This window comes from Sesamum indicum, linkage group LG6 (genome assembly GCF_000512975.1).
Source record: "Sesamum indicum cultivar Zhongzhi No. 13 linkage group LG6, S_indicum_v1.0, whole genome shotgun sequence".
Classification (NCBI taxonomy): domain Eukaryota; kingdom Viridiplantae; phylum Streptophyta; class Magnoliopsida; order Lamiales; family Pedaliaceae; genus Sesamum; species Sesamum indicum.
This window is the reverse complement of record NC_026150.1, coordinates 14,341,214-14,355,382: the sequence shown is the minus strand read 5'-3', so window position 1 is coordinate 14,355,382 and position 14,169 is coordinate 14,341,214. Positions and strand designations below refer to the sequence as shown.

Below are 14,169 nucleotides of genomic sequence, written 5' to 3'. Positions count from 1 at the left end.
TATGGGTGAGGATCTTCAGGGAACCCGAGAGTACTGAAGACCAACCTATCTTGGGTCCCGGTGGGTCCAATAGCCTGTAAAGAGATGCAACTGTAGGTCATCTAATCTCAAATCGTCAAATAATGCGATCTGTCTCGCCATGAATTATTTTCAATGCATGCAAAATCTCCAAGCACTCAATGTCCATAATGAGCGACCAATGTCATTGCCCCTCTATAATAACACTACTGAGCTTGTCCGCCGTCCGAAGCCCAAGCAGACGTGGACCCTATGGGAATCTCTCAATAAGGGGACCAAGGTGATGCCATGGATCATGCCACAGATAAAATGAATTCCCATCACCAATCTGATAGTCCACCATCGATTGAAGCAAGGGGCGTAGACGAAGGAGTTTCCACCAACCCCACGAACCGACATTGTCAGTTACCGTCCATATAGATTTATCGCCGCCCGTTATATAATGGTACCCAAATTGATGTTCTATCACATCGAATAACATCACATAGCTTCTTGCTCATCAAGGCACCAACGACTTCTTCTCCTTTTTTCCTTTCTCTTTCACAACTCACTAGTGAACTTCACCAATTTTTACTCCCCAAATCTAAATCCTAAACCCTAGCCCCAAACCAACTATTGCAAGCTCCAATCCATTTCCAGCCAAGAGGAAGACAATTGCTATTGTCGGCACTCAAGACTCGCGCGGCCAAGCAAGAACGCAAACATGTTTGCTTTTCTTCTCGTTTTCTTGTTTTTTGTATGTAAAATTTGTTTGTTTTCGGAATGTTTCTGAGTGTTTAAGGATGTTATTAGGAACATTTGATGGTTATTATGGTTATAGGTGACTGAGTTTGTGGAAATGGAATTTTCATATTTGTGCATTGATTTGTTGTTTGTAATATTCCGTTTGTATATAAATGGGGTTTTCATATTTGTTGAAATCTTCAATTTTAGGTTCAATTTGTTGAAGCATATTTTGGGTTCAATTTAAGTTCAATACTCAGCATTCTTTCTTCATTTTTTAAAATGAGCTCGAATGGAGTTCAACACAGTTCAACTCAAATAAGGAGCTCGAGTTCGAGCTCATTAAGTAAGATTCGAGCTTGTGCTTGAGCCATAGCATACAAAATCGAGCTCGAGCTCGAGCTCACAAAAAATAGCCGAACTCGACTCGAGCTCAACTCATTGCCACCCCTTCTTATATCTTTCTATGAGAGAGCAAGCATATTCTCGTACTTTATCTATCAAGTCCAAGTTGCTCGAAGCAAGTTGTCATTGTTCTCCTATTTGTAAAAGTTGGATTCTGAAGGTTTAGCTCAGCTTTAAGCTGGAATAACAACCTCTGACCCGTATACCAGGTTGAAGGGAGTTTTTCCTGTAGTGCGTCTGGGGGTAGTTCTATATGATCACAGCACGCTAGGTAACACATCTACATACTGTCCACCTGCTTGCTACAACTTCGTTTTGATTCCTTGTACCATGATGCGGTTAGTGACTTCAACTTGCCCGTTGGTTTTAGGATAGGCAACAGATGTGAAGTGCTCCTGGATGCTTCAATATTTTATAAATTTTAAGAGGGTGAATAGCAATTTACCCTCCTATAATATTGAAAATGAGTATATTACCCTTCTAATAAAAAAAATATAGCAATTTACCCCCCTATACTTTTTAATATGAAGCAATTTATCTTTCTGTATAAGGAGGTAAATTGTTTCATTTTAAAAAAATATAGGGAGTTAAAATTGTTGTATTTAAAAAATATAGGAAGGTAAATTGTTATTTATTTTCTAATAAGGAGATAATTATTCATTTGCAATATTACAAAAGAGTTGCTTGCATTTTTTCCTATTTTAAGATATCTTATAATTTTTTTCTTTAATTGTTTTCAATTTAATTTTTAACTGAATTCACTTGTGAAGTAATTCTTTCGTTTGCAATCGCAATTCGTTATTTTCCATAGTTTCAGTTGAAATTGACAATAATCTTAACATTTCCGACGCGGCAGAGAAAAGCAACAAAAATTATAATTTGCATGCGCATCCGGGGAATCGAACCCCGGTCAGTACCGTGGGAGGGTACTATGATACCACTACACCAGATGCGCTGTTTGTTTCCTACGACGAATTAACTTTTCCGAATTTTATACATATGCAATTAATAGTTTTTAATATTTTAAAATATATTATAAATAAAAATAATTTTAAAAACTAAAAGAAAGAAACAAAAAAGAAAATCAACTGAATGTAATATGGAGACAACATAAGAACTTTGTGTAGTACTGTTAATAATGTGGAGTTATTTTTGTAAATAAACGAACAGTAATTATAATTAACTTTTATAATTATCTTATATTTATAGTTGGTGCAGTAGTATCACTAATAACTGTTTATATAGGATTTTTTTTTTGTTATACTAGCCTCGTGGCACGTTGTTCCCATTGTGCATACAATAAGTAATTTTTTATATTTTAAAATATATTATAAATAAAAATAAAATATATGAACCAATAAGTTATATATATTTTAAAAAAAAGAGAGAGATAACGAAAAAAAGAACAACTCAAGGTATTATCGACACAATAAAAAAAAATATATAGTGGTGTTAAAATGACATGGAGTAACTTGTGCTTAAAAAAATGTAATTACAATTAAATTTTTAAAATAATCTAATTATGCATATAATTATCACATTTAAAAATTAATTCGGAGATGCCATTAACCATCGTTTGTAAATGTAAAAAGTCATTCTTTTTTATATCAATATCTATATTATATATTACTGGAGAGGATCTTTTTTGTGTCCAAATTAATTTTGGTCTGTCATTTTTAAAAATAATTAATTTAATTTATTGTCTCTAATATCTCCTTTCATCATGATGTTTCATACCTAAGTTTTGGTAGTTTTTCTTTCTTCATCCATTTTTATCTTATTTTAGATAATTTTTAACTCTATAAAAATAAACGATATAATTTATAAAAATATTTTTTGATAAATATAGAGACGAGATGTTGGCTATAGAGGCAAGATGAGTGATGTTAGAAGGATGTAAGGCATATCTAGGCCATGTGATAAATACTGACAAGATTAGTCCCACACTGGAAGAAAACCCTATAATGAGAGACTTTCCTGCAGTGCTTCCTAATGACTTACCAGGTTTGCCATTGGTGAGAGAAGTAGAGTTTACTATAGAAACTCTTCTAGAAATTGCCCCAATTTCTATTGCACCATATAGAATGGCCCTAAAATGGTTTATTAGGCCTATTATAAAAGGAAAAAAAAAACCATCAGATTGTGCTCGATTATCGCCAATTGAATAGGGTGATAGTGAAGAACAAATATCCATTATCGAAAATTGATTGTTAGAATAGGTGAACAGAAAGCCAATCAGATTGGGCATTGGTAAACCACTTCTGACAACTTTGATGGAATTTAATATTTGAGTTTTTTGAATAAAAGTAATATTCAATCTATGGCATGGCATGTTGTTGTGTTTACTTATTGTATTAATGTTTTCTTAACTGCACAATAAAACCCACACACCAAACGGTTAAGTCCAAGAAGTTGGGTTGTGCACTGGTTGGCAGCCATGAAACCATCTTCAGTGGACTGGTTTGAAACTTAAGAAGTCGAGGAGCTCGAAACAGGGCATCAAGTGTCCTACAAAGACTTGCATTAAGTGTTGCACTCGTGTTTTGTTGGCAGGGTGACATAGACTGTCTATGCAATACTTAATGGGTCAATTGCCAAGGCAGTCAACTGATTGAACTAACCGGGAATCGTTTTATGAAGCCTCTTGAGGCTTGGTAAGTATGATTGGAATTCTCAACTCCAATAATACCAGATTAGTCATTGGACTTCAAGAACCATGGCAATTACAAGCACATGATGACTGTAGTTTAGATCTGGCGACCGATGTCTGTGTCAAAAGATACGGACATTATAAGTTTTATCTAATGCAGTCAGAGTGCGCAGTGAGAACATTAAGTTCAAAGAGAGAATATGTCCCCTATCAATATCGTGATTGTAGCATCTTCTATATGCTCTGAGACACGTCCCCCTAAGTTTCCTGATGGGTATCTATCTAATCTGGCCATTGCGTTGACATGAAAGAGCTAAGGATGCACGGCATGAAAAGTCATGATTGTCATGTATTTTTGTAAAAGCTGATCCCAATTGCCTTTCGTGATATGCTTCCTGAGCATGCATGGAATGCGTTGAAGTAGTCACGACATACTACGAGTAAGTGTATAAATAGAAATAGGTTTTTCAAATCTTATTGAGAGTTTGAACATATATATTTATATGTATTCTTATTTTTTAAATACAAGTCGTTCTTGAATGAACTCTACTAGCACCACCATTCGGAGGATCCCAACATTGATCTATTAGTAGCAACTGAATTCAAGAATTGGTTCAAAGGCCGTGTCAGTGTCAAACCTCATCAATTGTGTTATAACTATGAAATGGTCATTCGTCAATTCTCTCTACTATGTGAATTGCAGGAGAAACCCGAATCGAACTGCAGGGACGAGCTGTTGAAGTTGCATTACTCGAATCCTATCACTGAGGTGACAACATTTCTGTGTTTTTTCATAAATGGTTACAATTTCTACACTAAACGTCACAACATAGGCAAGTCAACTATAAATAGTGGGGTGTGTGGAAAAGCTCATCATATATAGACACAGACAGTGATTTCTATGGGATACTCGAAGAGATAATTCAGATAGATTACTCACTTAATTTGAACATACACATCATTTTGTTCAAGTGTTCGTTGGGTCAATCTAATGAGAGGTAGAAGATACACCCTAGTTATCACCTCATTGATGCAAATTTAAATAAAGTATACCAAAAGGATGCGCAACAAGTAGTATAAATATACTACACGAAGCACCCAAGGATGAAGATAGACAAAGCTAAGTGGATGACTATATACAAAAGCAAAGCTCGAAGAATAATTGATGATTCTCGGTAGACCGAAGTCACATTTCAACTAGAGGAAGTCATACCAACTCTAGAAGTAGTTTTTTCTTTTTCTAAATTTACCGTTCCAAAATCTGTTCCATTCCTAAAAAAATAAAAAATAAAAAAAAAAGAGGAGGGAATTTCAAACATTGTTATGGTTACTTCCATTTGACCCTTCCAAGAAGAGTTCCACAATAATTTCATTTGGGACCTTCCAAAAAAAAAAGGTGAAAAAATCGCAACTTGGAGCGGTTATGTGTTAAAACACCATTCCTAACTCTACTCAGTTGCCATTGCTAATCATGAATCATTCCAAATATATAAAATAACCATTCCAAAATATGTTAAAAAATTGTCTAGTATATGTTATGATTATAATATCTCAACATCCGCTAGCCGTATGAATTTCAAACTTAAACATGTAGAAGATTCTATCTATTTGAATATATCTAATAGTCATATTTAAAAGAATCACAAACCTAGTTGAAGGTTGCACTATGAACCAGATACGATATCTCAAATATCCGTGTATAAAAACGTCCAAAACTTCATCAAATGTAGTCTTTTGTCTACTTGATCATATCTAACGGTCTGATCAAAATTTTAACAGTCTAATTAGGCAATGCAATACAATAATATAAAATGCTAGTTACATCTATGTAATACTACCGAATTGGAATATATACAAATATACTTAATATAGTGAACAAATATCAATCTTATGAAAAATATTTTATGTATTCAATGGTCTTAATCCATTCATTTTATAGTTATTTTGCTCATTAATGTGTTCGATACGGATTTTTTTAAATTTTTATTTATTTTTTGAAAAATAAATACTTATTTGGAGAATTAATAGGAACATTTTTTTAACAAATATGAATGGTTTTGTAACATAGATCTTTATACGGTGTCGTGGTTTTGCTAGTAAAACGATGTCGTTTCATTAGTATAGGGACGGTCATAGGAATGATTTGATAATACATGACTGTTTGATACCGTTCAAGAATGTTGATATACAAGTGACAATTATCAGATTTTTGCTCACTCTGCACTCACTCTCCCCCACTCTCTCTCTCACGTTTCAGCTCCCCCCTTCCCGCCTACCCCGATGCCTGCTCCGCTGCTGCCTCCACCTCCTCTCTCTCTCTCTCTCCTCTCCCACCAATCCTAGTCATTCCTGTTGTTCCCCACCATTCCCCGCCGTTCTCCGTCATTTTTAAAGGTTAGTATTAACAATAAACATTTATTGTGGATATTTTTTTTATTTTTTCTGCGAGTTTTGTGATTTCTTTATTTTTCTGATGTTTTTGTATTTTAAAATGCTTTTTGTGTTAAATTTTTTTCTGAAAATAATTTTTTTGAAATATTACAATTTTTCTAAAATATTTTATGAAATTAAAATTTTTCTGAAATAAAATATTTCTTTTTTCTGTTTCTGAAATTATAAATATGAAGAACCATATTTATGTAATATTTCTATTTTGTTTATTTTCTGATATTTTTAATTAGTAGAAATAGATATGTTTGTGATAATTTTGTGAATTTGTTGAAATAGATTTTTGGGATAATTTTGGTAATTAGTTTAAATTTCATAAATGCATCAGAGTTTTCTGTTGCTATTTCTTTCAGAATTTTTGTTGCTAAATAATTTTCTGTTGAATTGGTTGAAATTTTCGAAATGCTATGTTATTTTGTATAACTTTTTTTATTATTCGGTAATCGTTGGATATATATATATATATGTATATATATACTATAAATTTTAGGTTAATTGTTGATATAAAGATATTGTTGTGTATGTCCACATAAAATTCCGTGTGCAAAAATAATTACAAGTCAAGAAAAATATGGACAAATGAATTTTATTTGATTTAAAAGAAAAGTTGATACAATCTCTGATTTGAAGATAATCCCCTGATTTTTCGCTCTAAATGTGGATCCAAGGGTTTGAGCCTTGTTCTTGGATATTAATGTGTAGTTTTCTTCGGATTTGTAGAGCAAACTATGTGTCACCTTGAAATTTGATATCAAGACTTAATGATTTGATGTCGAGGAAAACGTAGAACCTTCGTGGTTGCAGTGTTTCATTGTGGCCGAGATTTAAGTCCTTTTGGATTTGTTGTGACTTGCGTGTATGTCTGTATGTGTTGTATGTATTTGAATTGTGAGAGGTGAAGGCCTCTTCTTATAGGCGTGAGAAGGGTTTAGGCAACTTGGGCTTACTTTTTTGGACTTGTATGTTGTTGGCTTTGATATAGATTAGTCTTTTGGCAGACTATAGTTGGACATATATTCGGCCCAATTTAACTAATCCAAAAGAGACAACTTTATATTTATTTGGAATTGACCCATAAAAAAATTATATATGACCCAAATTTGATATGCACTCATGTGGAGTCACAAAAGAAACCAACTAAAGTATGCAAATCAATCACATAACAAGCCAATATCTTTTCCTTGTAAAGAATTCTTTAATAAACTTTCCAATCCTTTTATAAATTTGATCCGGGTCGAATTATTCGATCTCCTGAGACGATCTCACTGCGGGTCGACTAACTCTTCCGAAACAGATTTTGGATCCCCTGAGAATAAAACACGAACCGTGAGCTCGTCGGGCACGTCCCCAACAATGACCCTCCGACGCTCAAGTTAGGTTGATCGAGTGAAATGAATACGATCTCAAAGTTCGATCTCAATTAATGCATAAAAGTTACCTCATTTATGGCGTATCGGGGTCTATTTATAGAACACAGTTGTACGTCAAGTATTGCGCCACGTGGCCTTATCTTGCTGGTTCACATTCTGATTGAACGGTCGTCATTGTCCGGGTCTTCCATCAGTCTATGCGACCCGGGTCGGGTCCTCTGCGACCCGCCCGCTACAAAACACGCGGATCCTGATCGCGGAAATGACTATAATGCCCTTAATGAAGGGCGTTTCAGTCTTTTCGCCGGGGTGATATATATATACCCATCATTACTCCCCCACTTTTTCAAAGTGCAAGTTCGTTGCCTTTGGGAAAGTCGAACCATCGCATCCGTCGATTGGCAGTCTCTGCGGACGCGTGGCGAGATCCTGTCGGTTGACCTTCGGCGCGTTTCTCCAAAATGGACCTCCTATAAATATCCCACCATTTGAACTCTCGGCTCTACCTCACGCAAAGACTTCTAGCGACCAAGGCTCACATCCACACGTTCGTATTCGATCTGCGGCTTCTAGAGTCATCCTGCTTTTAAGGTACGATGCCTTCCAGCTCTAGCTCGAATTCTAGGTTGCGATCTGGCCCTAGGCCGCAATTTGGTCCAGAGTCTTCTTCGTCCCATTCTGAATCTGCTTCGGGGTCCTCTTCTGAGTCTGGTTCTGGTTCGTCCTCTGGGTCTGGGTCTAGGTCGGTGTCTAAGTCTTCACATGGGTCGTATTCTACTTTTCCCAAGAGGAAAAAGAAGTTTTCTGTCACCAAACTTAACGATGAACAAACTGGGCCCTCGGTCCTTGCCAAGTTCCAAGACCGACTCGCCAAAAACCTTTGGGAGGCTGTGGTTAGCAAAGTTAGGGTGCCTGCCCATAAGATTAGGAAAAAATACCATATCCCCTCCGATTTTGATGTCGTCACCCCTGCTACCTTCGATCGCATGCATCGACCTCCCGAGGGGTTTAGTGCTTTTTCTATCAAGCACCTCGATGCCGGGCTGCGATTTCCTCTGGCTCCTCCTGTGGCCGCGATTTTGAATAAGCTGGGGTTATGCCCTATGCAAATCTCCCCAAATTCTATTACCCATATCGTCCTTTTCGTCGTAATAATGCAATTCGTAGGTTTAGACCCCAGTTTTGACAATTTTTGGAGTTTGTATTCTTTCACCACTTCCAAGCGGTCTGGGAGTAGAGGTTTCTTTTATCTTTCGGCCAAGCCCGAGTGCAGGTATCTGAGCGCCCTGAAATCGAATGTAGGAGTCTGGCTAGATCGCTATATTTTCATTCGATCTCCTAGTGGTGTTTGGCCCATTAAGAACGAGTGGACCAAGTATAAACCCATTCCGAAAATCAGTGGAGGGGGGCTGGAGGGTGACCAAATAAGGAGTTTAACGTCTTATAAGTATGATCCCAAGAAGCTTCTCACTGAGAAGATTTTGCAATTATCTGGGCTCTCTCCAGCGTCCCTTCACATCGAAGAGTCCTTAGGTAATTTTCTTCTTTTGGTATCGCTTGCTTTCATCGCTGTAGTGCTCGCATATGCTAACTCTTCCCTTCTTGCAGATAGTATAATCATGAGCACGCGTACTGCTATGCGGAGGATCGCGTCCCAGAATAAAACGAAGAAGGGTGGTGAGATCCGAAGGGGAAGGGCAAGGCGGTTGCTGGTGCTCCAGATTTACCTTCGAACCTACCTCCCCCGGTTCCCTCAAAGGCGCTCGCGGTCGCAACTCCCGACGGACGTCAGCCCATTGCAGTTGATAGTGAGGATACGCCTTCCGCCCCTGGTGGTCATCTTGGCTACAACTCTTCGGAGTTAGAACTGGGTCTAGACGAGGCCAGTGGTGACCATGGGGCCAATTAAGGAAGCCAAGGTCCTCCACCCGAGGAGCGACCTAAGAAAATGAAGCGATCCTCTCCGAAGAAGGGTCATGGGCCCAAGTCCAAGTTAGGGCCCAGCGATAAGGGCAAGGGGAAGGAGCTCGCGGAGGCCTCTCACCCTCCTCCTTCCAAATCGCATAGCCCGAGCGTGCTAAGCAGGATGGCTAAGGAAGCTGCGGACAAGACTAGTGTAGAGGAAGATCGGGACAAATTTTTGAGGGTGGCACAGTTGGCCACATGTTGGGAGGATAGCCGGGCAGCTCTTCGAGGCAATGTGCCACCTCCCGAATGGCAGGACATGTCGAGCTCGTCGCTGTATGGCGAAGCAGGAGGCGATACTATTGCTGTCTACATCTCATTCGTCTCCGTTCGCGATCAAGGGGCGCTTGTGACGAATAGCCCCATTCGGCTGGAGGAGTTCGCAGCTCACTCCATGGTCCAGGTATTCTATCGGTTGGCGTCGATCTCCCTTCTGTTCTATTATTCACTGCATTTGATTTTGCAGACCATGACCTTCCTCCGAAGCCTGAGCCTCAAATGCACCCACTACCGAAGGAGTTATATCTAAACTGATCAGAAGGTGCAGGATCTCAGGGTTCAGCTAGCAGAGCGAGACGAGACAGAACGCAAACAGGAGGATAATCTGCTAGCCTTGGGCGACGAGGTCCAAAAGCTGCGAGCCGAGCTCGATGCCTCCAAAAAGGATAAGGAGATCCTCCGTTCTGAGCATGAAGTAGCTCTACGGAGGCCAAAAAAGAGGCATTCGAGGCCGGGCGTGAGGCTGGCCTCGAGGAGGGCCGTAAACGTGGGGTGGAAGAGGGCCAAGCCGGCCGCATTCCAATCGAAGAACATCAACGCATTTTGGCCGGCTCTAGGATGTCCGCGGTTCGTGACTTTCTGAAGACCGATACTTTCACGACCGCTCTCGAGATCAAATCTGCGGACTCGTTCGCCAAAGGCTATGAGACCTGCTTGTCTCAGGTCGAAAAGCTTGGCGGATTTACCGAGTCTTTTGACCGCAGCAAATTGGACATCTCGCTCGATGGCGACCTCCAACCCCTTCCCCCGGATCCTGAGCTGAAAGATGACGAGTTTATGGTCCTGAGGGACGAGCTAGAGGCGGAAGCTGATGCCTGATCAATCCCGATCTTCTATTTTTTTAATAGGATTTGAGCTGACTGATCAAAATGTAAATCCTAGAGATTTTTAGAAACATCATTTTTTGTAGACAGGACGTCGGGGTGAGGATTTTTTACGACCCCTATATATGACATTTTGTTAATGGAAAGATTTTCCTCAACTTTTGGCAGCTCGCATATTTTGCTTCTTTATTTGCCCATTGCATGTCCTACTGATCGCATGAAGCTTGCCTCTTTTCAATCGTTCTTTCAATTCGCGTGTGACTTTAATGCGTCTTTTTCAGTTCGCATATTGGACGCGTCTTTTTCAGTTCGCGTTTTGCTTGAGTGTGTCTTTTTCAATTCGCATATTGGACGCGTCTTTTTCAGTTCGCGTTTTGCTTGGGTGCGTCTTTTTCAGATCGCATTTTGGACGCGTCTTTTTCAGTTCGCGTTTTGCTTGGGTGCGTCTTTTTCAGATTGCATTTTGGACGCGTCTTTTTCAGTTCGCGTTTTGCTTGAGTGCGTCTTTTTCAGATCGCATTTTGGACGCGTCTTTTTCAGTTCGCGTTTTGCTTGAGTGCGTCTTTTTCAGTTCGCGTTTTGTACTTGGACGATTTAAGTGACGAATGATAGTAAAGACGTTGGAAGTTGTACGCATGAATATAAGCACGAAACAAATAAAATTTGATAAATCCCGTTGGGTAAATTTCAGTGGGTACAAATGTCTAATAATAACAATGTTCAACTTGGACACAATCTTCCTGACCTTAAAATATATAATTGGTAATCTGCTAGAAGTCTCCGCGTATGATTTTACCGCTGACGGGTCCTTCGTTGTTCGATCTGTTCGTTGACGGCCTTTCACAGGCTCCTTGTTCGATCCGCTGGTTGATGGCCTTTCACAGGCTCTTTGTTCGATTCGCTGGTTGATGGCCTTTCGCAGGCTCCATATTCGATCCGCTGGTTGATGGCCTTTCACAGGCTCCATATTCGATCCGCTGGTTGATGGTCTTTCACAGGCTCCTTGTTCGATCCGCTGGGCTTCATGCATAAAACTTCTTCAGGTTCTGTATGTTCCAAGGGCGTGGTAAGTCTCGACCCTGCAAGTCTTGCAGCCTGTATGTACCCTTCTTTCTAATCTCGATTACTTTGTACGGACCCTCCTAGGGCGGTTCCAACTTTCCCACGTGCTTGGAGACTTCTACCTTCTTCAGCACAAGATCTCCTACCTGCAACTGACGTGGTCGAATTCTGCGATTGTGGCTCTTCATCATCAAATCCTTGTGGTGTAAAATTCTAGCATATGCGGCCTCCCTCTTTTCTTCAATGACGGTGAGGTCGAAACTTCGCTCTTTCTGGTTCGTCTTGGGTTCGTATTGCATGACTCTCTGCGATTCCTCCCCGATTTCTGTGGGGATGATGGCCTCGGTCCCATATACCAGGCAGAAGTGGGTCTCGCCTGTAGCGGTTCGTGGAGTTGTGCGATAAGCCCACAAGACCCCAGGCAGCTCGTCAACCCATGATCCCTTGCTCTCAAGGCGCGTCTTCAAGTGTTGCAAGATCGTCCGGTTCGTCACCTCGGTCTGTCCGTTCGCCTGAGGGTTCGCAACTGCCGTGAAGTGCTGTGCGATCTTTAGCTCCTTGCACCATTCCGTGATCTTCCTGCCCTGGAACTGCGTGCCATTATCAGATATCAGTATCCGGGGTATACCAAATCTGCATATGATGTTCTTCCAAATAAAGTTGATGACTTTCTTCTTAGATATTTTGGCTACTGCTTCCGCTTCGACCCATTTGGAGAAATATTCGACCGCCACAATGATGAATTTCTTCTGAGCTTGCGCGGGTGGAAAAGGTCCTACGATGTCAATTCCCCACTGATCGAACGGGCATGCTATCTTGATCGGTTCCATCGGGGTCGTGGGCTGATGTATCAAGGAAGCATACTTCTGGCAGCTTTCACATTTTCTCACCAAGTTCTTGGAATCTTCGACTAGGGTGGGCCAGAAATACCCCTGTCGCATCACTTTCTGAGCTAGCGATCTCACCCCTGAATGATTGCCGCAGCTTCCTTCGTGTATTTCGCGCATCACGTACAAGGCTCTCTCTTCATCCAAGCATTTCAGGAGAGGGCCGCCCACTGTCCGTTTGTAGAGCTGACCCTCCAACAACGTGAATCGAGCGGCTCGAAATTTGACTCTCTTCGCCGCCACCGGATCGCTAGGCAGGGTACCATCGTCGAGATACCTTACGATTTCGTTCATCCATGACCCTGCCTCTGAGACGACCTGGACTTCTGTTCTACTCGCAAGGGCCGACTGCTCGCGTGCTAAGGCTGTGATTTTGCGATCCCGAATTCCATCCATCGCAGCTCCAAATTTTGACAGAGCGTCCGCTTTGTCGTTCTCTATTCGGGGGACTTGCGAAATGGAGCATCTACTGAACTTCCCCATCAATCGATGTACGATCTCTTTATACTGGGTCATTGTTCTCTCTCTTGTCTCGTATGCTCCTTCGATCTGCATAGCAATCAACTGTGAGTCGGTAAAAACTTCTAGATCTCGAGCACCTGCCTCATATGCGAGCTCTAATCCCAATACCAATGCCTCATATTCCGCCTCATTATTTGTCATCGGGAATGATAGGCGAGCTGCAACTTCTGTCTCGACTCCCTCTGGTCCTTGGATCAGTATGCCTGCTCCTCCATTATTCACGTTAGAAGATCCATCAACATGCAACATCCATTTCGAATAGGGGTGATCGGCAGCTTCGGGTTCCTTCGGGTCGCCGGACAGCTCTGTGATGAAATCTGAGAGCACCTGCGCCTTCTGGGCTGTCCTGGGTTGGTACTCAATATCATGTTGCCCCAATTCGATCGCCCACTTGATCAATCTTTCGGAGGTTTCGGTCGCGACATCACATGCTTAAGGGGGTGGTTCGTCAACACCACCACTTTGTGCGACTGAAAATATGGTCGTAGTTATCGGGCAGTCACTACTAATGCAAGGGCGAGTTTTTCCATCTCTGAATATCGCGATTCTACCCCCTGGAGCATTTTACTGACATAATAGAATGGATTCTGATTATTAGCTTCCTCTCTCACCAATACGGAGCTGACCGCGTTCTCGGACACCCCAAGATACAAAAATAATGTTTCCCCTTCTTTAGGATTCGCGAGCAATGGAGGCTTAGTGAGATACTCCTTTAGTTCCTGCAAAGCCTGCTCGTATTCTGGAGTCCACGCGAAACTCTTGGGCTTCCTTAAGGCTTTGAAAAATGGTAAGCTTCTGTCTGCCGATCGCGATATAAACCTACTTAAAGATGCGATCTTTCCCGTAAGCTTCTGCATCTCTTTGATCGAATTCGGCGATCTCAGGCCCATAATGGCTTGGATCTTTTCTGGGTTCGCCTCTATTCCTCGTTCACTGATCATATACCCCAGAAACTTTCCCCCGGTCACACCAAAGGTACATTTGTCCGGATTGAGCTTCATCCCGTGCGACCTCAT

At 40.8% G+C, this 14,169-nt stretch overlaps 1 protein-coding gene and 1 non-coding gene across 4 annotated transcripts; one reads left to right on the top strand and one right to left on the bottom strand.

Moving 5' to 3' along the window:
- Positions 2,031–2,101, bottom strand: TRNAG-CCC. The gene has a single exon. It is a non-coding gene; the product is annotated as a tRNA-Gly (tRNA).
- Positions 5,982–11,003, top strand: LOC110012108. Of its 3 annotated transcripts, none has more exons than XM_020694317.1 (3): positions 5,982–6,190; positions 6,965–9,982; positions 10,046–11,003. In XM_020694317.1, exons 2-3 carry the CDS (start codon positions 9,563–9,565, stop codon positions 10,106–10,108), a joined length of 483 nt encoding a protein of 160 aa, XP_020549976.1. In that variant the 5' UTR covers positions 5,982–6,190; positions 6,965–9,562; the 3' UTR covers positions 10,109–11,003. The 3 variants fall into 2 exon arrangements, 2 of the variants coding, with proteins under 2 accessions (XP_020549976.1, XP_020549975.1); XM_020694316.1 differs by having other exon boundaries at positions 6,965–11,003.